Below are 25,504 nucleotides of genomic sequence, written 5' to 3'. Positions count from 1 at the left end.
CGGCGCGGTGCGGGGCACGGCGGCGGGCGCGTCGGCCAGAGCAGGGGCGCGGCGGTGGGCGGCGTGCGCGGGGCGAGCGCGAGGCAGCGAGGCGGGCACGGCGAGGCGTGGCAGGGCGGGGTGAGCGCGAGGCGGGGAGGCGCGGCGAGGCGAGGTGCGCTTCGGCCGAAGCGTGGCACCGCACGGACGCCGCGGCGAGCGACGGGAGTAGCTAGCTAGACGGCGGGATGCGGCGCGGGCGAGGTGCTAGGTAGGCTGGGCGCGGCTGGTGAGCACGGGCGTGCTAGCTAGTGAGGCGCCGCGTTCGCGTCCTTGCTAGCTAGCCAGCCAGCCAGCCGCCGCGTTCGCGTGCATGCGTGCTTGCTAGCTAGCTAGCCGGCCGCTGCCATGTGCGAGCGCAAGGCGTGCCCATCCGCCGAGCGGCACAGTGCATGGGCGAGCGTGTGGGCCGCGGCGGATGGCGGCCGGCGGGGCACGGCCTGGGCACGAGTGCGGCGAATCTGGACAACGCCGATCCTCCTCGTCGATGCCGCCAGCGGCTGTCCGTGAAGTGTTCGATGAAATGTCTAAAGCGAAATACAACTGGACATATTTTGGATTGGGTTGGCCGTGGTGGGCGACTCGATGATGGGACGACCGCATGCGGACATGCATGTCCGTTTTCCTACCCAAACGGATAGAATCCGGTCAAATAGAACGTCCGTTTGGGATCGTGCGGTTGAGTTGGCCAAATGCGTCTGCCCACGCCCACGCCCGTTCACACGCACGTCCTCGACCGGTCAAACGTGACCCGCGGACCCGCGGATGTGACCGTAAACGTGGGCCCGTCCACGCGCAAACAGACTCGGCCACCGCAGACAGACTTGGCTCGCCATGCCGCTACTCCGTCCACCACCACGGCACAACGCGCGGGCCGGAGAAACGTCTCCTGCTCCGCCGCCTCCGTCGCAGAGCACAATCAAGGTAACCATATACTACTACAGAGGGGAATCGTAGTAGTATAGTGCTTGTGCTCTGGCTCTGACGCTCTGTTCCGTGGCGACATTGAGAATTCATTAAGGTGGTCATCGTCGGTGCCACCAAGGAGATCGGGAGGGCGGCGGTGAGCAGGGCGAGGGGGATGGAGCTCGCGGGTGCCATTGATACCCAGTGCGTGCATAGGGCAGGATGCGGGAGAGGTGCTTGCTTGCTCACTCACCACTCGTCCCCTTGTGCTCTGTCTCTCTCTTTTCTTGGTCTGTAAGCCGAGCGCTGGTGTTGTTTCTTCAGTTAAGTGGCATGGAATGGAAGAACCCCTGGAGATTCCGGTGCTCAATGATCTCACCATGGTTCTCGGCTCCATAGCACAGGCAGGTATTAATTGGCATCTCCGTTTGTCAAATTTAGATTTTATTGTTGTCGGTGCGCCTTATGCTGACTAAAATTCTGCTGTTTTCAGTCAAGAGGAACTGGCGTGGCTGTCGATTTCAGTGAACCTTCTCTTGTCTGTCTATGACAATGTCAAGCAGGTACGTTATCCAGTGAGGGTCTACTTCCATGAGCCTCCAGATTTGCAAGCAAATGCAGGTTCAAAGAGAGGCAGAGAACCAAAACTAATACCTCAAGAAGGCATTTCAGATATGGACACTGATAATCCAGTAAGTGTGACAAAAACAATTCAGCAATTTTCCTTTCAGAGTGATTTCTTAGTAACAAAGGCAGAAGCACTGTCTTCGAAGATATCCTCGCTTTTATTCTAAATTGTACTACTCCATACAAGTGATCTTCTACAGCAAATAAAAAACAGTAAATGATATGTTCCACAAACTGACTGGATAGTGTTGACAAGGGCAAGAGGCCAGGTGCTCGGAGAAGACGGAGTGCGTGTGCACAGCGTGGTTCTTCCAGGGCTTGCCTCAAGCACGTCGGTCAGTTTGTCAGGCCCTGGAGAGGTGCTTAAGCTCTAGCAATATATGCTTGACTGAACTTTGGATGAACTGATCACACAACCAATTTTTTTCTTTCAGATTTACACCTTGAAGCATGATGTTACAGATGTTCGATGCCTGATGCCAGGACTCATTCTGGCAATACGGAAAGTGGTACGCTTGAAGGTACCTGATAGTTACACTGCATTTTCTGAAGTATTCTCAAGATACTGTGTTGGTCACTAAACACGTCACCACATATTTTTGCAGAACTTGATCTATGGTCTGCAGAAGTTCTTGTAGGAAATTATCAATTCACACGTCAAGAGAACTACAATTTTTGACCTTCCAGCTGTTTATGATGAGAGACAAATGGGATTAAAATCAATTCCTTTCCTTGGCTCGTAATTAGAAATGGTGCCACTGGCAAGACAGATCGGAGAACCTGTTGAGTATATGTGTTTGTGTTTGTGCATATTGTGTATTGGGCCACCTCCTACTTTTCTTGTATAGTTGGGTCGTGGTCCACCGTTATACATCATATATATGTGCAATTGCTCCTGATCAATACATCTTGCAATTCCATCATCATACATGGTATCAGTTTTCGGGTTCTAACCCTAGCTTCCGCTCCCTCCGTCGCCGCCGCACCCCCTTGCGCCGCCGCCGCCGCGCCCTCCCCATCGCGCCGCCGCCGTAGCTTCCTCTCCTCCATTGCCGCGCTACCCGTTCACCGCCGCTGCCTCTCCCGTGCCGCCGCCGCCGCCTCCTCTCCCCTCAGCGCCGCCGCCACCACCCCCTGCTGCCGCCGTGATCTCCACCACCAAAGACGCCGCCGCCGCTGCCCAACCCTAACCCTAACCGCACCACCCTCCTGCAACATGTCTTCCATCACGTCCGCCGACCCCCCCCCCCCTCCCCCGACGCCGCCGACATCCGCAACCTCAACATCTACGAGCAGGTTCCGGTCCGTCTTGATCAGACGGACTCCTCCCATCCCTCCAGACGCGTAGAAAATAAGCGCATCGCTGGTAGCGCTTCAATAGGCGCTCGATAGTGCATCGCGCGCGACCATCCGGCGCTTGGCAAAATGTGAAACAACACATATCAATTTGACAATATGAACCAAATAAAATGATCTAAAAATAGCAAAAATCATGATTCATACCACCAACATATCATAGTTCAAATGAAGGACATAGTTCAAAGTAGGAAACCACAAGCAAGTTCACACAAATATAGGTTCACACAAATAAATAAACATCAACATTCATGCCTCCTCATCTTCTTCCTCCTCCTCATCACCATCATGCTCTTCCTCTTCATTTGAAACTCGGACGGTGTTTGCACTAGTGCCACCATCCATTGAAGGCATCGGCACAACGGAAGGCATGCCTCCACCCATAGGTGCTCCCATGCCTCCAATGCCACCCGGACGTGCACTCATGCCGTCTATCCCACCCATGCCACTCATGTCTCCAATGCCGCCCGGAGGTGCACTCATGCCTCCCATCCCTCCAAATACTCCAATGAGAGATCCAAAACTCATGCCACCCATGTCTTGCATAGTAAAAATGTCCTCGTCCATGATGTAGTTCACCGACCTTCCTTTCGGCGCATCGATCAACCCCTCACCGTCGTCATCCACTTCATATTCATGGTCTTCTTGATTAACTTCATTGGTTTGAGACCAATGATCATAAGAATTGTTTGACCCAACATTCATAGTTGATAAATATGCATCATCGGCCATACTACAATACACCATAGCACACACACATCAAGCACATTCGTATATAGCCATCTACTCCCTTGGTTCCTAAATATTTGTCTTTCTAGATATTTTATCAAGTGACTACATACGAAGCAAAATGAGTGAATGTACACTCTAAAATATGTCTATATACATCCGTATGCGGTAGTTCATTTAAAATCTCTAAAAAGACAAATATTTAAAAACGGAGGGAGTATCTCACAACAACAAAAAATAAAAGAAAATTGTATACCTTGTGGGAATTTCCTCGAACACATTGGGCGCAGCCGGTGGTGCACCAAATTGCGAGCTCAGGGGTGCTTCGGGCGGCGGCGGTGGAGGCTGGAAGGAGGCCGGAGGCTTCACACGAGTATTTTGTTCAAAGCTTGGTTGTCTGAAAGTATGATTACAGGTACCGAGTATTTCCGTAGTCACTCGGGCCAAGTTGTGTCTTTCACAAACTCGTTCTGCAAAATCGCAATCTATTCGGGGGCTAATGTTAGGGATACACATAACAGGTAGGCCCATGAAGGGCTGAAGTATCATAAAGCATGGGGTCTACACAACATGTGGGTCCAGATAAATTTCATACAGACATACTATCCACTCGGACAAGCAGCATACTATCCACTCGAACAAGCAGCATACTATCCACTCAACCAAGCAGTATACCATCCACTCGGATGGTAGTTCACCACTCGACCGTACGACTCATTCGGATATACGAAGAGCAGCAGGCAACAAAGCAGTCGACATCATTCTCATGGTGAGGGCTTGGTAGTGGGCTAACATTATGGCATTCATGCCCCACTTTGTAACATAGAAGGTGAGGGGGTGGCGCACTCTATATAAGCCACCCCCACTACTAGACTCAGGGGGCTTTTTTCTTCCATCTCTCTCTCTCTCTCTTTCGCCACTAGTCTCAGGACTTAGCTCAGGCATGGGGATCCGTTCCTCGCTCTCTCATACACATTGTAATCTCCGGATCATACTTAGATAAAACAAAGACTCTCCGGAGAACGAGACGTAGGGTTGTTATCTCCATCATGAGAGGCCCGAACTCGCTAAAACCACCGTGTCACCCATATGCATCTCGATAGATCATGCTTCTTTATCCTACCCTCTCTTATTGTCGGAATCGTTACCACGACAGCGGGTGTACAGAGGAGTGGGTGGGAGGCCGGTCTGCCCTGTCATCAACAAAATGGTGTAGCTGAGCGTAAGCATCGTTATATAGTTGAGACTAGTCTTGCTTTTGCTTGCCCATGCCTCCGTCCCTTTCTGGTTTTGGAGTCATGGGTTTTCTACCGCATGCTTTCTCAGTAACAGACTCCCTACACGACCCCGTCAGATGAAAACACCACTTGAGCTCTTGCTGAATGAAGTTCCTGATTATATGTTTGTCAAGGTCTTTGGTTGCGTGTGTTGGTCACATCTTCGTTCGTATAACCAAGGCAAGTTGGAGTTTCGGTCTAAACAGTGCATATTTTTTGGTTATAGTTCTCTTCATAAAGGGTACAAGTGTCTTCATGTTCCCTCAAACCGCGTCTACATCTCACGTGATGTGGTGTTTGATGAGAATGTCTTTCCTTTTTTTCGCACTTCCGGTCACCTCCACCACTCCCACTGCACCTGAGAAATCGGTTTTACCTTTGCCTGGTCAATTTCTTGATGCTACATATACCCCCTTGTTGCTACCTAATCATGGTGCAGGTACTGGGCGCGAAACACGCCTCGAGCTTCTGGATGAGCAGCCGCCCGCATCCCCTCGGATGTCCGCCCAGCCCGCTCGTGACGTCCCACCGTCACTTGGCCTGCCGATGGGGCTGGCGGAGCCGGACACTACAGGGCTTCCCGACGTGCCGGCCGAGTCGGCATCCTCGCCCGAGCCGGCGCCCTCACCCGAGCCGGCGTCCCCGCTCATGTTGGCCGAGCGGGCATCCAGTCCTTCCTCGCCCGACCGGTCGCCTGGTGTGACTGATTCTGTTTCTAGGGAGCAATTTGTGTCGTCATCGTCATCTTCATCGACCCCATCTCTGTCGCCACCTCCTCCACCTACTGTTGTTCTACGTCCTCGTACGCGCAGTCAGAGTGGTATTATTCGGCCTAAGGAGCGCACCGATGGCACGTCTGCGTGGATTGTGGCGTGTATGGCACAGATAGATGCTGACCCCACTGCCGAGCCTCGACATTTTCAGGCGGCTCTTCGGATTCCTCATTGGTGTAGTGCCATGGAGCAGGAGTTTCATGCACTACAGAGGAATGATACTTGGCGCTTGGTTCCTCCTGTATCTGGTGTCAACATCCTTGACTCCAAGTGGGTGTTTAAGGTAAAGAAGCATGCTGATGGATCTATTGAGCGGTACAAGGCACGGTTGGTGGCTAAAGGGTTTAAACAACGGTATGGTCTGCATTATGATGATATCTCCAATCCAGTTGTCAAACCTACCACCTTTCGTCTGCTTCTGTCCTTGGCGGTTTCCAAAGGGTGGTCTCTGCGTCAGCTTGATGTTCAGAATGATTTTCTCCATGGGGTCTGGGAGGAAGAGGTTTACATGCGGCAACCTTCAGGTTTTGTTGATCCTGCTCATCAGCATCATTTGTGTCGTCTTGTTAAGGCGCTTTATGGACTTAAGCAGGCTCCCCGTGCATGGCATGACCGACTTGGTTCGGTTCTTGCACGTCTTGGATTTGCTCTCCGTCCACTACTGACACATCTCTGTTCATGTTCCATCGTCCTGAGATTACTATGTACCTGCTGGTTTATGTTGACGTCATTATTCTTATCAGCTCCTCAGTGGCTGTCGTTGATCGTCTGTTGTCTGCTTTGAGTGGTCATTTTACTGTCAAGGATCTGGGTGCTCTCCATTACTTCCTTAGTCTGGAGGTTTCACGGTCTCCTGCCGGCCTGACTCTCACTCAGCATAAGTATTCCTTGGACTTGCTGCGACGTGCTGGTATGTTGCAATGCAAGCATGCTACCACCCCTATGTCTGCGACTGATCGGTTATCAGTCTTGGATGGTGCCTTGCTTCCTTCAGATAATGCTACAAAGTACCGCAATATTGTTGATGGGTTGGAGTACTTGACTATCACACGACCAGACATCTCCTATGCGGTAAACCATGTGTGCTGGTATCTTCATGCTCCCCGGACTTCACACTGGTCAGCTGTGAAGCGCATACTACGTTATCTCTCTCATACTGTCTCCTATGGTTTGCATCTTCGGTCTACCTCTTCGAGTGCTCTCTCAGCGTTCTCTGATGCTGATTGGGCTGGGAGCCTGGATGATCGACGAACAACGGGGGGCTATGTTGTCTTCTTTGATCGCAACTTGATCACCTGGAGTGCGTGCAAGCAGGCCACAGTCTCTCGGAGTAGCACTGAAGCAGAGTATAAGGCAGTTGTCAATGCCACGGCTGAGCTAATTTGGGTACATTCTCTCTTGAGAGAGTTGGAGTCTCCCAAAAGCAACCATCGGTTCTTTGGTGTGATAATATTGGTGCGACATATCTTTCATCTAATCCATTTTTCCATGCTCATATCAAGCACATCGAAATTGACTATCACTTTGTGAGGGAACATGTTGCACAGAAACTTCTTTCCAAAGAGAGAGAGAGAGTGAAATTAAACGGCAGTCAATCACGGCTTGTAATAATAAATAAATAAACTGCTAAGTCGGCGGTTTGGAAAACGAAATCTGCACACCGCACGTATCCAAGATGTAGTATATATATTTGCTTTGGATCCATTCTGATCTTAGTACTAGGACGTACGGATTAGCAGCATTGACCAGTCCGTTGTTTATTTATACTATACTAGTGCACAAATTAAAGCAAGGAATCCAGGCTCGCACGAACAGAAGCGCAAGCGGACTCCTCGTGCTGCTGAAACTGAAAGCAAATACTCGATCGAAATAGACGGGCAGATGATCATCGCCGGCATGGCACGGGAGGTCTCTTCTCTTGAATGGAGTCATCACCGGCACGGCACGGCACAGCACACACCCGCGCGGAGTCGGTGAAACCGGTCTCTTCTCTTGAATCCTTTTATTATTGCCTCTAGGGCATATTTCAACACTAGTCACCTTATGCAATTAGTGCATGTCAATCGGTGGAACCTGTCTCACGTAAGCGTATGTGTAAGGTTGGTCCGGGCCGCTTCATCCCACAATATCGCTGAAGCAAAATAAGACTAGTAGTGGCAAGAAAGTTGACAACATCTACGCCCACAACAAATTTGTGTTCTACTCGTGCAAAGAGAACTACGCATAGACCTAGCTCATGATGCCACTGTTGGGGAACGTTGCATAAAATTACAATTTTCCTACGTTCACCAAGATCAATCTATGAGTTCATCTAGCAATGAGAGAAAGGAGTGCATCTACATACCCTTGTAGATCGCGAGCAGAAGCGTTCAAGAGAACGGGGTTGAGGGAGTCGTACTCGTTGTGATCTAAATCACCGATGATCCTAGTGCTGAACGGACAGCACCTCCGCGTTCAACACACGTACGGTTGAGGATGACGTCTCCTCCTTCTTGATACAGCAAGGGGGGAGGAGAGGTTGACGGAGATCCAGCAGCATGACGGCGTGGTGGTGGATGCAGCAGTGATCTCGGCAGGGCTTCGCCTAGCTTCTACGAGAGGGAGAGGTGTAGCAATGGGAGAGGGAGGCGCCAAGAACATGGGTGCGACTGCCCTCCCTCCCCCTCTTTATATAGGCCCCCTAAGGGGGGCGCCGGCCCTAGGAGATGGGATCTCCAAGGGGAGGCGGCGGCCAGGGGGAAACTTGCCCCCCAAACCAGGTGGAGGCGCCCCCACCCCTAGGGTTTCCAACCCTAGGCGCAGGGGGGGCACAAGGGGGGCACACCAGCCCACCTGGGGCTGGTTCCCCTCCTACTTCAGCCCGGGATAGGTGGCCCCACCCGGTGGACCCCCGGGACCCTTCCGGTGGTCCCGGTACAATACCGGTGATCCCAGAAACTTTCCCGATGGCCGAAACCTGACTTCCTATATATAATTCTTCACCTCCGGACCATTCCAGAACTCCTCGTGACGTCCGGGATCTCATCCGGGACTCCGAACAACTTTCGGATTACTGCATACTAATATCTCTACAACCTAGCGTCACCGAACCTTAAGTGTGTAGACCCTACGGGTTCGGGAGACATGCAGACATGACCGAGACGCCTCTCCGGTCAATAACCAATAGCGGGATCTGGATACCCATGTTGGCTCCCACATGCTCCTCGATGATCTCATCAGATGAACCACGATGTCGAGGATTCAATCAACCCCGTATACAATTCCCTTTGTCAATCGGTACGTTACTTGCCCGAGACTCGATCGTCGGTATCCCAATACCTCGTTTAATCTCGTTACCGGCAAGTCACTTTAATCGTACCATAATGCATGATCCCGTGACCAGACACTTGGTCACATTGAGCTCATTATGATGATGCATTACCGAGTGGGCCCAGAGCTACCTTTCTGTCATACGGAGTGAGAAATCCCAGTCTCGATTCGTGCCAACCCAACAGACACTTTCGGAGATACCCGTAGTGCACCTTTATAGTCACCCAGTTACGTTGTGACGTTTGGCACACCCAAAGCACTCCTACGATATCCGGGAGTTGCACAATCTCATGGTTTTAAGGAAATGATACTTGACATTTGGAAAAGCTCTAGCTAAACGAACTACACGATCTTTGAGCTATGCTTAGGATTGGGTCTTGTCCATCACATCATTCTCCTAATGATGTGATCCCAATATCAATGACATTCAATGCCCATAGTCAGGAAACCATGACTATCTGTTGATCAACGAGCTAGTCATAGAGGCTTACTAGGGACATGTTGTGGTCTATGTATTCACACGTGTATTAGATTTCCGGATAACACAGTTATAGCATGAATAACAGACAATTACCATGAACAAAGAAATATAATAATAACCATTTTATTATTGCCTCTAGGGCATATTTCCAACATACACGGTATGGTAATATACGTCCCGCATACCCGATAACTGACGTACAAAACACTGCGGTAACATTGATCAAGGAGGAAATTTGTTCAAAAACATACCCCGATAATTTATGTGTAATATACAATTTGCATACATAATAACTTACGTATAAACACCATGGTAAAAAAGTTTTTGAAGGGGAAAAGTTGTTGAAAAACATACACACGGTAACGTGCGTGTGAATATCATGATAATATACAAAGTGCAGATCTGATAACATGTGTAAAAACACCTCGGTAACATTGACCAAAGAAGAAAGTGGTTGAAAAACATACCCTCGGTAACTTGTGTGCAAATAGCATGGTAATATATGAACGGAAGACGTGATAACTTATGTAAAAACACTGCGGTAACTTTTGACCTTAGGAGAAAAAGTTGGAGGAAAAAATAACGCCGGTAACTTATGTGTAAATAGAATGGTAATACATAAACAGAAGACTTGATATTTTGCACAAACACCGCGGTAAGTTTTGATCTAGGGAGGAAAAGAGTTGTTGAAAAAAATTACCCAAAAGCCACTTATGTGTAAATAGCATGGTAATATACGAACCGGAAACTTGATAAGTATATGTAAACACCGCGGTAATTTTTGAAATATGGGACCTAGTATGCCGAAACTTCATGTTTTTGTCACCCGATTTTTGTGTGCCACCATGCTTCCTCTCAAAATCATACTCCTAATAACCTACGCTCAAACCATCGTGATAACTTTCACCCGGGAAGGGGAGTTGTTCAAACATACCCCCCCCCCCCCCCCCCCGGCTGCCCGGGTTAAACTTTGTGCAAACTTACCATGCTACACATGTTATACCTATCGTGCTTCTGATGTTATAGTTACCGACCTTCTCATGATATATTTACCCGCTTTATCATGTCAATTTTTTGGTTACCAGGTGTTAATATTAAAGTAATCATGATGCACATGTCATAGTTATCATGCTGCTCATGCCAAAGTTATCAAGGCTAAAATTAACCTTTTTGTTTACATGGTAAAAAGAAGAAGAATTCAACTTCCGTTGTTCACGTATTGTGGATAACAAGGTAGGATGGCCGAGTTGGTTATTGGGTGTAGTGACTATTTAGTAGACCGTTCTGAAAATAAAAATCAGAAGAAAAAAAAACCGGTGAAAGCATTCACAACTCGATCAAAGCGGAGCGATCGAGCCAACTGGCCTCAACGCTCGATCGAGCGAGCGGGACACCGACCGAAGGAACGCTCGATCGAGCGAGCGGGCCACGGACCGAAGGGCGAGCGGGACACCGACCGAAGGAACGCTCGATCGAGCGAGCGGGCCACCGACCGAAGGAGAGCGATCGTAATTTTCCTAACGGGCACACATGTGCCAGTTATCCCTGTCCATATATATTTGCATGCAAATGCACACGTATCCAAGATGTATATATATACTGATCTCTAGTGGGGTACTACTATATAGGACGTACAGTACGGATTAGCAGCATTGACCAGTCCGTTGTTTATTTACTAACTAGTACTAGTGCATAAATTAAAGCAAGGAATCCAGCGCACGAACAGAAGCGCAAGCGGACTCCTCGTGCTGCTGAAACTGAAAGCGTATACTACTGGAAGTAGACGGGCAGATGATCACCCACCCACGGGAGGGAGGTCTCTTTTCTTGAACGGAATCATCACCGGCACGGCACGGCACGGCACGGCACACACCCGCGCGGAGTGCATAAACACCTAGTACTGCGCACCTAGCTTAAACTCGGTAGGCATATGCTTGCAGACCCTCTGCACCGCCGGCCTCGCCATGAGCATCTCCCACCAGGCCTTCACCTTGGGGTAGTCATCAAACACCTTGGCGTACGGGGTGGTCATGAAGTAGAAGGTGAACGGGATGTGGTTCAGATCGGCGAAGCTGATGGAGTCCCCGGCCAAGTACCTGCTCTTCTCCAGCCGGGCCTCGTAGATCCCCAGCACACCCCTCAGCCGCTCCAGGCTCTCGTCCACGACGGTCTGGTTCGGCGCCGCGCCACCGCCAGGGATGATGAAGGGGATGATGATGCACTCGAACACCACGGGCGAGATGGCCGGGTAGTACTGCTGGGCCTCCACCTCCGTCCACACGTCCACCATTGCTAATTCTTCGATTCCGCTGTTTTCTCCGAGGAGGTCCAGGCCGGCTGTCCCCCCGTACTTGCGGAGGATGTACTTGGCGATGGCGCGCGACTCTGCACTCACTCACTCATCGATTTGTTAGATTAGAGAAACCAACCAATGGATTTTTAACATGATATATACTCCTAGACAGGAATGATTCGTGTCGTGTGCACTGATGTGTTAGACGGCTCACCGAACAGGACGAGATCGCCATCTTGGAACCCAGGCATCTTCGCAAACGGCTGCAAGGAAGAAAAACACGTAGCATCTCTGTCAGAAATCATCACCTGAACCTGATACGGTGACCGATCGACGAATTGTCGTCTGCTTACGTTTAGCTGGACGTGTTGGGGCCTCTTGTGCTCGCCGGCGACGAAGTCCATGGGCACGAGCTCGTACTCGGCGCCGACCTCCTCCAGGAAGAGCAGCACCCGTGCGACGTTTGTCAACATCGGGTGCCCGAACACCTTCACCGGAGACATGTTTGTCCGTGAACTTCACGTGATGGATGCTCTACAGGCAGGCAGGAGAGGGCAGATACTGGAGCAAGACTCTGCTCTGCTCTGTAGCGTGTGTGTGTGGGAGGAGGCCTTGGATGTTGATCTCCATTTATACACAGAGCAGGGAGCACCACACCCGGCCCGCGTGGCCCAAGGAAATAACAAGGCTACATCGACTTTTTAGCTAGTGTCTAGATCTGCTTTATTTCATTTCTACCAAAAAAGATATATGAAATGATGAGTGCCAAATTAAATGAGCTCTTGAATCATTTAAACCGGGTAAGTAATCATCTTTGTTAGTTTATCGATACTCCCTCTATTCCATATTGTGGTGCGAAGGAAGTAAGTACTAGTTAGAAACACGTGCGTTGGTACGGATTGGAGAAACAACTACTCCCTCCATTCACTTTTGTAGATCGCGGAACCAATTTCCGACAGCCCCCCAAACATCGGTGAAGGACCAATATACCCCAGATAGATAGATTTGAAATTCAAATTACTCCACATCGATCGCGCCCTTCCTCCCATCGTCGAGGTCTCAATATCAGAACTGGATCCTCTAACGTGGAGAAGGGAAGGCAGGTAAGCGACAGTAGTCAGCTAGTCTAAAATGAAGAAACAAAGTCAGAGAACTGTAGCAAAACACTGTAAATCAACTTGCTACTATTACGTCGCTAGCAGTTGGCCCATTGATTTAGCAAGTGGTAGGCGACATACAGTGTCACTTGAGCAAGTGTAAAGGTAAAAGAGACTTTACATGCATGGCGGCTATCCGGCTGCCGACATATTCCAACATGGAAGATTTTTCGCTAGCTCTACCAGGCCACGATATTCCAACGCGGGAAGATAATCGTGTCCGCACAACTTATTTGAGGCTTGAGAGAGATGGTAGCACCAAAAGCAATGTGCCCTCTCGTTGTCTCGAAAACACTAAGGGTGGGTATATGCATATCTTATTAACTAAAAAAGGTAGAAAAATGCCTCTAATTTAAAATCAACAAGTAAATGTACATTCCAATATGATTTTCGTTGTCACTCAATTGAATAATTTTTCACTATCGATGGAAATGTATTTTTTTTAAATCTTTGTTCTGATTCAGTTGAATGCTATAAGTTCCGAGAGTTAAGCTTGCCAGCGATCAATCATTTTCCCACTTGCCAACGCCTTGCATGTTCTATAAAAAATCAACTTGGATGCTATTATTACATCGCTAGCAGTTGGCCCATTGGTAGGCGACACATCACTTTTCCATGGCTCTAAATGTTCCTGTTTGATGCTTGTGCCTTAATAGCAAGACAGACTTTCCACGGCTCTGGCTCTCACCAGCTAGCGAGATATTTGCCAAATAGTTCGTTTGGCTAGAGTGTGGAATAACTTATTCTACTCTTAAACACAAAGTGTTAAATCACTCTCTCCATATATAACTAAACTACAATGTTGTATAAAAGATACATCGAGAAGGTTTTACGTTTATCCTACAACTTTGATCCTAATAATAATCATTACATAGCACAACCTTTCCGTAGGCAAAACACCTCACGAGGTTTGGTGTTGCTCCAAAAGATCTCTTTATCAAGACTAGTTAGTATAACTCTTTAAAGTTAAACTAAATCATGCATGTGAAGAACATTCAGATTTACTGTGCATATAAATCTTCTAAACTAAAAAAAATCACATATAATTTTGATTGTAAGCAATTATAGTAGATGGATATCACACATATATTTTTTGCAAGTTAATTTAGATCAAAATAATCTGAATCAGGTGGATGTGAAGAAGGAAAGTTAAAGTACTTAGCATACCGGACTTGCCTCCTCCACGTTCCAGGATCCAGTTCCCTAGCTAGCAGCCTAGCACCTCGTTGATCACGCCACGCCCCGTTCCCAGAACCTGGCCAATTGATAGGCCAAATAGCACCTGGCCTCACTGATCTCCCCAGGACTCGGATCTCTTCGCCAATCGATCGGCTAGCACCTAACTGGCCTCACCGATTGTCCTAGCAGCAGCACGCCGGTCGGCGACTCCCACCCCGCAGCAGAACGCCAGCCGGCGACCCCCACCCCGCAACAGAACGTCAGCCGGCGACCCCCACCCAGAAGGAGCAGATCGCCGGTGAGGGGAGAAGGTCAGCGCGTCGCCATCGCCCCTGGTTCTACTCGCCCAACACCCGCCAGACCAGGTGCTGCTCGTCATCCAGTCACCTCGCCGATCCAGGGCTAGTGATCTAGTCTGCCGAGGGCTTGGGACCTGGGGGCTGTCGGCTCCACTTCGGCGTCGACGACAAGGTCGACGCGCTCAAGCACATCCTTGTCGCTGAGTAGCAGCAGCATCTATGGTGCTTCCGGACTTGAACTGCACTCTACCCGGAGAAGACAATGATCGACACGAAGAAGATATTGCTCCTTCCGACGCAAGTATACTCCCAGTCCTGTGATCTGCAACCATTGACACCAGGAAGTTACTCTATTGCAATTAATTTAGTACCTTGTAATAGTTGGTGTAGCACATCATCAGGATATAACATGCACTCCTAGAACTCATTTCCAGAAGAGCAGGATATATCATGCACTCCAAGAACTCCATGAACTTCATGTTTTGTGCTAGACACTCTACTGTTTAGCTCGTAGTAGGAAGCGTGCTGGCTATTCTAAAGTTAATGTTGTTAACACACAATGAGAATTAACTTGAATACTCACGTCCTACACAGACCCTTAAGATGCCAAAATATGCATATGCCGAGTAAGGAAGTGCAGTAACAGCCATGTATGTTCCACTCTTCACACTTGATGAAACAAATTGACAGAAATAGTAGAGTGTCACAGAAGGTACCATTGTCACAGTATGCATTGTCACTAAAAACAGAGAAAATGCTAAGGATACTTCTAAGAAAACTGAGCAAGTTAAGCAGACATTTCCTTGCACAAAGCTATGTATCACATCCCTATATGATGTATGTTGATCATCATCTTAGATTCAGAGATGTCTCCGGAAAAAAGGAATCAGCTGGTTGTTGTTCTTAGAAGTGTGCCCACCGGGGCACCGCCGGTGGGGTGAAGTCAAAGGGGTAGACCGTGCGGTCAACAAAACTAGGGTTTCGTCAAAAATCGCACCTCGGAGGGTGGGAATGGCCCCAAAACTTGTGTGTGTCCACATGGTGTGTACACAAGTGTGGTGAGATGGTGTTGGCTCCAAGGATGAACCCCCGCGTGTGTCCGGCTTCAGACACTTGGGGTTCCGACACTTAGGCAGATTCTGGACGTATAGGGAGAACTCCCTCGGGGTGAACCAGAGGGAACCTCGAGAGCATACGGGCTGATAATTGTTACCACATGTACCTATGACCTAACCAAGATCAAATGAAGGCATATGCCCACCGGTGCACCGCCGGTGGGATGAAGTCAAAGGGGTAGACCGCGCGGTCAACGAGTTAGGGTTTCGTCGTAAAATGAAGCCTCGGAGGGTGGGAATGGTCCCAAAACTTGTGTGTGTCCACATGGTGTGTACACAAGTGTGGTGAGATGGTGCTGGATCCAAGGATGAACCCCCGCGTGTGTCCGGCTTCAGACACTTGGGGTTCCGACACTTAGGCACATTTTGGACGTATAGGGGAAACTCCCTGGGGGGTGAACCAGAGGGAATCTTGAAAGCATATGGGCGGATAATTGTTACCACATGTCCCTATGACCTAACCAAGATCAAATGAAGGCAGATGCCCACTCGTGCTAAGAACACCCTCACCAACAATGAGCTAATCAGAGGAGGGGGAGTATATGTTGGGACTGGACGATATTAATACTCCTGTAATGATATGCCATAGGAAACATGGATACGTAAAAAGGAAGTACACATCGTCTTTGGTGCTTAGCTCATTCCTTTGGTAGCACGAGTCGCATTATCTTTGCATGTGAGTTTCCTTGAACATAATCCCTATCCCTTAAGATCAACTTGTCTTTGCTTTGTAATCATCGTGGATATTTACTTGCCACTACAATATCTTGGTTTCCGGTTGTTCCATTTGCATGCCACTTGCCACACCTAAGCTTCACATAAGCCAAGTGTATTTACTGTGCTTTGGAGTTCTTTGATACAAAGCCACTTCTCTCCTTTGCATTTTGGTAGCTTTGGGATTAAACCATTGTTTTGTTCCTATACTATCTATGAAAGGTGAGAAATTGTTTGTACCCCCTAACCCTGCACTACTCCTTCCACACACACACACACACACACACACACACACACACACACACACACACACACACACACACAACACACACACACACAAACACAAACACACACACACACACACTACTCTTTTATACTCCCAAAAGTATGTACTCCCACGCCCCACCCTTAGGAATAACAACAACTCAGCCAATTTGTCAAAAAATCTAACAACCTTCTTTGGACGCGTTAGGTACACCCTAGAAGTTAGGAACAACCATTCGTCCTTCAAACTTGTTTGACTGCTTGGAATAGCGGAAATCATTTGTTTTTCATCTGTGAACCATTGGAAGTAGTACACATGATACTAGTTTGAAGTATACGCTGTTGTACTAAAATTTGAAGTATATACTGTTACTTACAATTGTGTAGTATATAACATTCTTTTGATGAAACGATTTAGCACCAATAAGTATATATGACATGTATACACTACTTTTGATGAGACAAATTATCACAAATATGTAAAACTTATTAAAGGGTATATATCATATTCTACAGTTTTTTAGTGAGCATATACTTTTTGTGATGGGTCATATACTGCACTTTGAATTATTATTTTTTGTGATAAATATACTGCACTTTGATGATAGATCAAATACCCTTTTTGTTGGGTGAGTATATACTGCATTTTCCTAAGAGGATAGAAATTGCATTTTTTTATGAGGAATGTACACACTTTTTTCATCTAAGAAGGTACACATTTTTTTCTAAGTGAGTATAAACTACACATTCCTGAGGGGGTATACACTCGTTTCTTTTCATAAATGAGTATATGCTACTCCCTCCGTCCGAAAAAGCTTGTCTCAAACTTGTTTATCAAATGGATGTATCTAGCACTAACTTGATGCTAGATACATTCATTTGAGGGACAAGCTTTTTTGGACAGAGGGCGTTTTACTGATACTGATACGTTGAGGTGGTACATACTATTTGGTTGGGAGTGCATATATACTAGATTTCCCGCAACAGAGGATAAATCATTTTTGTTATGATAAGTACCTATTGTTAGATATCATTCATGTAAAGATTATGCCTAAATCTGGAACAGTATGTGGCCGTGAAGGGAGTATTCGAATAGAAGTATGGTGCAGAATGTCAATAGAAAAATAAATCAAATATACACCAAGGGTAGATACTCTTCTTCTTTGTTTTTTGCGGGGAGGGGTATATACTCTTCCAAGGAGCATATATACTCATTCTATAGAATTGACTACTCATCGGTATTCAAGTCATAATGCTTTTCATCTAGTGGCTTTACAATTCCCTAAAAAATACTAGCAACTTATGAGAAGATGCCGGACTTCTATTTCTTCAGTGGTTGTATGGGTCACGTGGTAGAGGAATGTGGCGACGGAATCCATGGCCCGGGTGATTGCGTATGGGGGGAATGGTTACTTTGGAGCAATGATCCAGGTGTAGGAGCTGCACAAGGGGTCAATGGGCACGATTGGGCTGATGGAGATAGTAGTAGGGGGAGTTTCAGGGCAGGAGGAAGAAGGGATGGCTTCCGTGGAGGTTGTAGAGATGGCATGGGGGGTAGAGGAACTAATGAAGAGTGGGGAGGCCGAGCCAATGCGGGAGGTGGTAGAGGAAGGAATGCTGCAGGGGCAGGGGGGCCTTCGGATATGGAATTTGAGCAGCACTCCTATGTCGAGACTGTGGAGGAAGATATGTCTGTTCGTAAGCGCCTTATTAGTGCAGATGGGTCTGTTAATATTCAGGGGCAAGCTGTCCCAATTTTGGCCGGGAAGGTGGCAGGAACTGTCTTGCTGTTGGAACATGGTACACCAATAGAAGCTCATGGGGGTAGTGCTGGCACTCCCGGGAAGGATCCTAAAGTAAAGAGAAGGTGTCAAGAAGTTGCAGGGGAGGAACTGGAAAATGACAATGACATGAATATTGGGGCGGCCTCCCTAGCGGAGGACCGCCAGTCCCAATGAATCTCTTGAGCTGGAACTGCCGAGGAGGGGGGAATACCCGGACAGTTCCTGAACTAGTGAGTTTCTCTCAGTCACATCCCCCCACGTTCGTTTTCTTATGTGAGACTAGACAAAAGGAGAGTAAGATGAAAAGGATCAGGAATTGCTTGGGTCTGAAAGGATTTACAGGAGTTGATAGTGATGGATTGAGCGGTGGGCTAGCACTATATTGGCATGAATCATGCTCAGTTACTGTGTTGGATAACGAGCAGAGATTCATCGATGTACTCGTTCAGTTACGAGACGATGCTGATCAGTGGCGTCTAACATGCATGTATGGTGAGTCGCGAGTGGAGAATCGTCACTTGATGTGGACAAAACTGCAGAATCTGAAAATAGTAGATGATCTCCCGTGGCTTGTAATTGGAGATCTTAATGAGGCTCTATGGAACTTTGAGCACATGTCTGCGATGCCAAGAGCTGAAGCTCAGATGCTTGCGTTCCGAGACACACTGGAGGTTTGCGAGTTAGTGGACCTCGGTTTCTCTGGGGTACCTCACACTTATGACAATATGAGGGCGGGGGCAGCAAATGTTAGAGTCAGGCTTGATCGGGCCGTTGCTTCTGCTCCATGGAGAAACATGTTTGCTTTTGCGCAGGTCACACATGTGCCTTCCCCTTGCTCTCATCATGTAGCACTACTACTCAAGGGTTCACCAGACCCTGGTTCGACCGGGGGGCGCAACCCTAAGTATGAAGTTTTTTGGGAAAGGGATGAAAGCCTACCAGAGGTGATAAAGGAGGCCTGGGATTCTGTAGGTATTCTTCATGATGTGGCTGAGCTTCAGAATGCTGACCGCCCTAAGGATATGGAGTAAGAAAGTTGGCAATGTTACAAGAGAGTTAGCAAAATCTCGTACACAGTTGGAAGAATTAATGCATATGAATGCGGACCGACAGGATATCAGAAGAGTCACTGACAAGATGAATGAGTTGCTATATCAGGAGGAAATGCTATGGATGCAAAGGTCCTGGATCACTTGGCTAAAAGAAGGTGATAGGAATACAAAGTATTTTCAAAGTAAAGCAGTGTGGTGGGCAAGGGAAAATAAAATCAGAGAACTGATGGATAGTATTGGTGTTATTCATTCAGATTTTGTCATGATGAGTAAGATGTCCAATGAGTTTTTCTAGGGCATATTTACAACAGATCCTAACCTTAATGCAAGCCCAGTGTTGGATCTGCTAGACTCTATTATAACGGAGGAGGATAACATGAAATTATGTGAATCTTTCATGGACAAGGAAATCTCAGATGCTCTATTTCAGATTGGGCTCTTAAAGGCACCAGGGCACCAGGGCCGGATGGATTTCCGGCAAGGTTTTTTCAGCGCAATTGGAGTACCGTGCGGGAGAGTGTGTTGATGGTTGTGAAGGAATTTTTCAGGTATGATATTATGCCCGAGGGAGTTAACTCAACCTCTATTGTTTTAATCCCTAAATCTTCAAATCCTACACGACTGACTGATTATAGACATATAAGTTTATGCAATGTTATTTATAAGGTCATTTCGAAGTGTTTGGTCAATCGCCTCAGGCCTTTACTAGATGATTTAATTTCACTTGAGCAAACTGCGTTTGTCCCGGGGAAAATGATTACGGATAATGCACTAGTGGCGTTCGAGTGTATTCACCATATTAAACAGGAAAAAGATCCTACAAAGAGCTTTTGTGCCTACAAACTTGATTTATCCAAGGCCTATGATAGAGTAAATTGAGTTTTCTTGAAGCAGGTGATGCAAAAGTTGGCTCTCTCAGCGATGGATAGGGTGGATAATGTCTTGTGTTACATCGATGAGATATTCTGTCAAATTAAATGGAACTCTCTTGGATTCATTTGCACCGTCGAGGGGACTTCGGCAAGATGACCCTTTATCACCGTTCTTGTTTCTTTTTGTGGCTGATGGACTATCTGCTATTCTTAAAAGTAAGGTCACTAGTGGTGATATAGTACCTCTGAGGATCTGTAGAAGAGCTCCGGGTATATCCCATCTCTTTATTCGCAGATGATACCTTACTGTTTTTTTAAGCTTCTCAAGCTCAGGCATAACAAGTAAAAGAAGCTTTAGATATGTATGCGGCTGCCACGGGACAAAGTTTGAATTATAGCAAGTGCTCAATGCTATTTGGAGAGTCATGCCCGACTATGATAAAGGAGCAAGTGAGGGCAGTACTGGGTGTTACAGAAGAGGCTTTTGAGGAGAAATACTTGGGGCTTCCAACTCCTAATGGACGCATGTCAAAGGGGCGATTTCAAAATTTGCAGATGAGTTTGACCAAGCAATTAATTCAGTGGGGAGATGGTCTTCTTGCACAGCCAGGTAGAGAGGTGCTCATTAAATCGGTAGCACATGCTCTGCCAACGTACATCATGGGGGTGTTCAAACTCACATTTTTAGTGTGTGACGACCTTACCAGGATGGTGAGGAACTTTTATTGGGAATCTGCAAAGGTAAAAGGAAAGTAAACTGGAAGGGTTGGGACAAACTTATGCAGCCTAAAGAGAGGGGTGGAGTGGGTTTCCGTGATTTCCGGCTCTTCAATCAAGCTTTATTGGCAGGGCAAGCATGGAGGCTAATTGTTAAACCTGAGAGTTTATGTGCTCAAGACCTTAAAGCTAGATATTATCCAAATGGTAAGCTGGAGGATACCGTTTTTAGTGGAAATGCATCATCATCGTGGCAGGAAATAAGCTATGGTTTGGATGTGTTGAAGAAAGGACTAGTATGGAGAGTGGGCAATGGTAAGAGCATTAGAATCTGGAGGGACAATTGGCTACCTAGGCCACATTCATACAAGCCTATCTCACCGCAAGCAAATTGTCGTATTCGTTTCGTGGACGGCTTGTTGAATTCGAATGGATCATGGAAGTATGACCTACTGCAAAGGTTCTTTGTTCCTGCAGACATCACTGAAATTCTGAAAATCCGCGCGTCCCCACGTCTGGAGGAGGATGTGCTCGCATGGGGACCGGGTAGACATGGCCAGTTCTCTGTCAAGAGTGCATATGATATGGCCTTTGATGAAACCCATCGGGATAGCGCTTCGTCTTCAAGTGCGTGGCCATCTGGTGCACGGTCATGTTGGAAATTCATATGGACAAGCAGGGTTCCACCAGCGGTAAAGAATTTTGCATGGCGTCTTGTGACACATTCGTTACCAACTTGGCAAAGGGAAAACAAAATTGGTCTTGAGGTGAAAAGTTTATGTCCGGTTTGTGCAATGGATGTTGAAGACAATTTTTATCCCTTTGTAATGTGCCCACTTGCTCGCAATTTATACAGGCAATGTCGAGGATGTGGAGCTTACCGAATCAGAATGAGTTCCTGAATATTGGGCGAGAGTGGTTGTTCCAGGTTCTGGAGCCGCTAGATGATGTTCGAAGGTGCATGTTGCTGATGACATTTTGGAGAGTCTGGTACGTTCGAAATGAACTAGTTCGTAACAAGCCGGCCCCTCCTTTAGAGGTGTCATGTCGATTTCTTCAGAGCTATCTTGATTCACTAATAGGAATTAAACTGCACGCTAATGCTGATCCATGCAAAGGGAAATCTGTTATCAATTATGCAAAGCCAAATTTGCCCAGTATTGTGCCGAGGGATGAAGTTAGGACTGGCTGGAATCCACCAGAGCATGGCTGGGTTAAGTTAAACTCTGATGGCTCTTTTGTGGCAGAAGGGGATGCTGGAGCAGGGATGATCTTAAGGGATGAAGCAGGCTCTATCATTTCCGCGGCATGTAGGAAGTTGTATTCGTGCCGGGACGCCCTTGAGGCGGAGCTATGTGAGTGCATGGAAGGACTCTCAGTAGCTATACAGAGAAGTGAGCTGCCGATCATCGTCGAGATGGATTCTTCGGTTGCGGTTTCAATGGTACTCCCTCCGTCCCATAATATAAGACGCCTTTTGACACTACACTATAGTGTTAAAAAATGTCTTACATTATGGGACAGATGGAGTACAAAGCAAGGAGGAGGACAGATCAGTTTATGCTTCCATCATTAAGGAAATAAAGTACCTTCGAGGACTTAGATTATCTAGTATTACTCATGTACATCGTTCCCAGAATCGAGCTAGTGATTGTTTAGCGAGTTTTGCAAGACTAGAAAATAGGGCCATGACATGGCTACGGTCTCCGGAATTGCTGGAGATTGCAACCAGCGATCGTATGAACACTATTATTGAGTAATTCAAGTTTGAGTTTCGCAAAAAAAGAAAACTTTACAATTAACGAGGCAATTTGTTAGGTAGCCATCTTCATCTTTAATCCATCTTAGGTATGTTCTGGACGTCGTAAAAATCACGGCCGTCCGCGATGTCGATGCAGGATAGGTGTAGCCGATCGTGGGTACGTGGTGCTGGCACCGATAGGTATGCTGACGACAGACCAGCTAGCACGGGCCCAGGTGTCCATGGATCTTGGTCACCGTGGTGTGCTTAGATTACACTGCCATAGTCAGTGGGAGATAAAAAAAAATTTAATGGACAATGGAAAATAAGTTAGTACGAGGAACTACATGCATAAAAGTAATGCATGCGTGAGAGTATACCTCAACGATGAGACCCCTGAAAGAAAATAAAGGATGGGATGATGAACCTCAAGTGTCGTCGTCTCCGGTCAGTCAAGACTGCAGGGGTTGCCATATGAAGTCATCTTGTTGTCGTCGTATATCGTAGCCGGTCATAGCCGCCGGCGGCGATGTTACACGAAGATGCACTGTGACCACATGAGGAGCAGATGAGACCTGCTATATTTTCCTTCAGCTATTGTCGTCGTGGTTGATGCTGGACCAGATGCTGCTGCCGCCTCTCCTCGCTTTCGCCGTGTCCCGCCAGTCCACCACGGCTGCAGCCGCGCGGCATGTACCCAAGGATGGGATGGCAAGAAAAGTCAGGCTGCCTTTGTTGTCATCTCTGCCATCAGCGACCCACAATTTCTAGAACAAGGAATATGCCATGTAATAACAGTATACATGTGCTTATCCCTAAAAATCCGGAACAACTTTCCAAAGTGCTCGTGATCTCTCCCGTGGGATAATTTAAGAGGGAGTATGCGATAAACTAACAAAGATGATTACAGTACTTGCCCGGTTTAAATGATTCAAGAGCTCATTTAATTTGGCACTCATCATTTCATATATCTTTTTTGGTAGAAATGAAATAAAGCAGATCTAGACACTAGCTAAAAAGTCGATGTAGCCTTGTTATTTCCTTGGGCCACGCGGGCCGGGTGTGGTGCTCCCTGCTGTGTGTATAAATGGAGATCAACATCCAAGGCCTCCTCCCACACACACACACGCTACAGAGCAGAGCAGAGTCTTGCTCCAGTATCTGCCCTCTCCTGCCTGCCTGTAGAGCATCCATCACGTGAAGTTCACGGACAAACATGTCTCCGGTGAAGGTGTTCGGGCACCCGATGTTGACAAACGTCGCACGGGTGCTGCTCTTCCTGGAGGAGGTCGGCGCCGAGTACGAGCTCGTGCCCATGGACTTCGTCGCCGGCGAGCACAAGAGGCCCCAACACGTCCAGCTAAACGTAAGCAGACGACAATTCGTCGATCGGTCACCGTATCAGGTTCAGGTGATGATTTCTGACAGAGATGCTACGTGTTTTTCTTCCTTGCAGCCGTTTGCGAAGATGCCTGGGTTCCAAGATGGCGATCTCGTCCTGTTCGGTGAGCCGTCTAACACATCAGTGCACACGACACGAATCATTCCTGTCTAGGAGTATATATCATGTTAAAAATCCATTGGTTGGTTTCTCTAATCTAACAAATCGATGAGTGAGTGAGTGCAGAGTCGCGCGCCATCGCCAAGTACATCCTCCGCAAGTACGGGGGGACAGCCGGCCTGGACCTCCTCGGAGAAAACAGCGGAATCGAAGAATTAGCAATGGTGGACGTGTGGACGGAGGTGGAGGCCCAGCAGTACTACCCGGCCATCTCGCCCGTGGTGTTCGAGTGCATCATCATCCCCTTCATCATCCCTGGCGGTGGCGCGGCGCCGAACCAGACCGTCGTGGACGAGAGCCTGGAGCGGCTGAGGGGTGTGCTGGGGATCTACGAAGCCCGGCTGGAGAAGAGCAGGTACTTGGCCGGGGACTCCATCAGCTTCGCCGATCTGAACCACATCCCGTTCACCTTCTACTTCATGACCACCCCGTACGCCAAGGTGTTTGATGACTACCCCAAGGTGAAGGCCTGGTGGGAGATGCTCATGGCGAGGCCAGCGGTGCAGAGGGTCTGCAAGCATATGCCTACCGAGTTTAAGCTAGGTGCGCAGTACTAGGTGTTTATGCACTCCGCGCGGGTGTGTGCCGTGCCGTGCCGTGCCGTGCCGGTGATGATTCCGTTCAAGAGAAGAGACCTCCCTCCCGTGGGTGGGTGATCATCTGCCCGTCTACTTCCAGTAGTATACGCTTTTAGTTTCAGCAGCACGAGGAGTCCGCTTGCGCTTCTGTTCGTGCGCTGGATTCCTTGCTTTAATTTATGCACTAGTACTAGTTAGTAAATAAACAACGGACTGGTCAATGCTGCTAATCCGTACTGTACGTCCTATATAGTAGTACCCCACTAGAGATCAGTATATATATACATCTTGGATACGTGTGCATTTGCATGCAAATATATATGGACAGGGATAACTGGCACATGTGTGCCCGTTAGGAAAATTACGATCACTCTCCTTCGGTCGGTGGCCCGCTCGCTCGATCGAGCGTTCCTTCGGTCGGTGTCCCGCTCGCCCTTCGGTCCGTGGCCCGCTCGCTCGATCGAGCGTTCCTTCGGTCGGTGTCCCGCTCGCTCGATCGAGCGTTGAGGCCAGTTGGCTCGATCGCTCCGCTTTGATCGAGTTGTGAATGCTTTCACCGGTTTTTTTCTTCTGATTTTTATTTTTAGACCGGTCTACTAAATAGTCACTACACCCAATAACCAACTCGGCCATCCTACCTTGTTATCCACAATACGTGAACAACGGAACTTGAATTCTTCT

General features: G+C 47.8%; 2 protein-coding genes and 1 long non-coding RNA gene across 3 annotated transcripts; 2 read left to right on the top strand and 1 right to left on the bottom strand.

Moving 5' to 3' along the window:
• The first annotated feature begins 1,448 nt into the window (after nt 1–1,448).
• LOC123065097 (uncharacterized) lies at nt 1,449–2,395 on the top strand. The gene is made up of 3 exons (XR_006430897.1): nt 1,449–1,931; nt 2,007–2,093; nt 2,178–2,395. It is a non-coding gene; the product is annotated as an uncharacterized lncRNA (long non-coding RNA).
• Nucleotides 2,396–11,009: 8,614 nt separating this feature from the next.
• Nucleotides 11,010–12,391, bottom strand: LOC123069128 (glutathione S-transferase 1). The gene is made up of 3 exons (NM_001426764.1): nt 12,144–12,391; nt 12,005–12,053; nt 11,010–11,882 (listed from the first exon to the last, which is right to left on the bottom strand). Exons 1-3 carry the CDS (start codon nt 12,291–12,293, stop codon nt 11,392–11,394), a joined length of 690 nt encoding a protein of 229 aa, NP_001413693.1. The 5' UTR covers nt 12,294–12,391; the 3' UTR covers nt 11,010–11,391.
• Nucleotides 12,392–23,747: 11,356 nt separating this feature from the next.
• LOC123069127 (glutathione S-transferase 1) lies at nt 23,748–25,193 on the top strand. The gene is made up of 3 exons (XM_044491895.1): nt 23,748–24,050; nt 24,141–24,189; nt 24,312–25,193. The coding sequence occupies exons 1-3, from the start codon at nt 23,901–23,903 to the stop codon at nt 24,800–24,802; spliced, it is 690 nt and encodes a 229-aa protein (XP_044347830.1). The 5' UTR covers nt 23,748–23,900; the 3' UTR covers nt 24,803–25,193.
• Nucleotides 25,194–25,504: the final 311 nt, after the last annotated feature.

Source organism: Triticum aestivum, chromosome 3B, assembly GCF_018294505.1.
Source record: "Triticum aestivum cultivar Chinese Spring chromosome 3B, IWGSC CS RefSeq v2.1, whole genome shotgun sequence".
Classification (NCBI taxonomy): Eukaryota; Viridiplantae; Streptophyta; class Magnoliopsida; order Poales; family Poaceae; genus Triticum; species Triticum aestivum.
This window is presented reverse-complemented; position numbering and strand designations above follow the sequence as displayed.

Bases quoted from the DNA above. Each gene is read 5' to 3' on its own strand.
- LOC123069128 (NM_001426764.1), bottom strand. From the start codon at position 12,293: ATGTCTCCGGTGAAGGTGTTCGGGCACCCGATGTTGACAAACGTCGCA. The intron at 12,054-12,143 runs GTAAGCAGACGA...TCTTCCTTGCAG, and splicing joins CCCAACACGTCCAGCTAAAC to CCGTTTGCGAAGATGCCTGG. The intron at 11,883-12,004 runs GTGAGCCGTCTA...GAGTGAGTGCAG, and splicing joins TGGCGATCTCGTCCTGTTCG to AGTCGCGCGCCATCGCCAAG.
- LOC123069127 (XM_044491895.1), top strand. From the start codon at position 23,901: ATGTCTCCGGTGAAGGTGTTCGGGCACCCGATGTTGACAAACGTCGCA. The intron at 24,051-24,140 runs GTAAGCAGACGA...TCTTCCTTGCAG, and splicing joins CCCAACACGTCCAGCTAAAC to CCGTTTGCGAAGATGCCTGG. The intron at 24,190-24,311 runs GTGAGCCGTCTA...GAGTGAGTGCAG, and splicing joins TGGCGATCTCGTCCTGTTCG to AGTCGCGCGCCATCGCCAAG.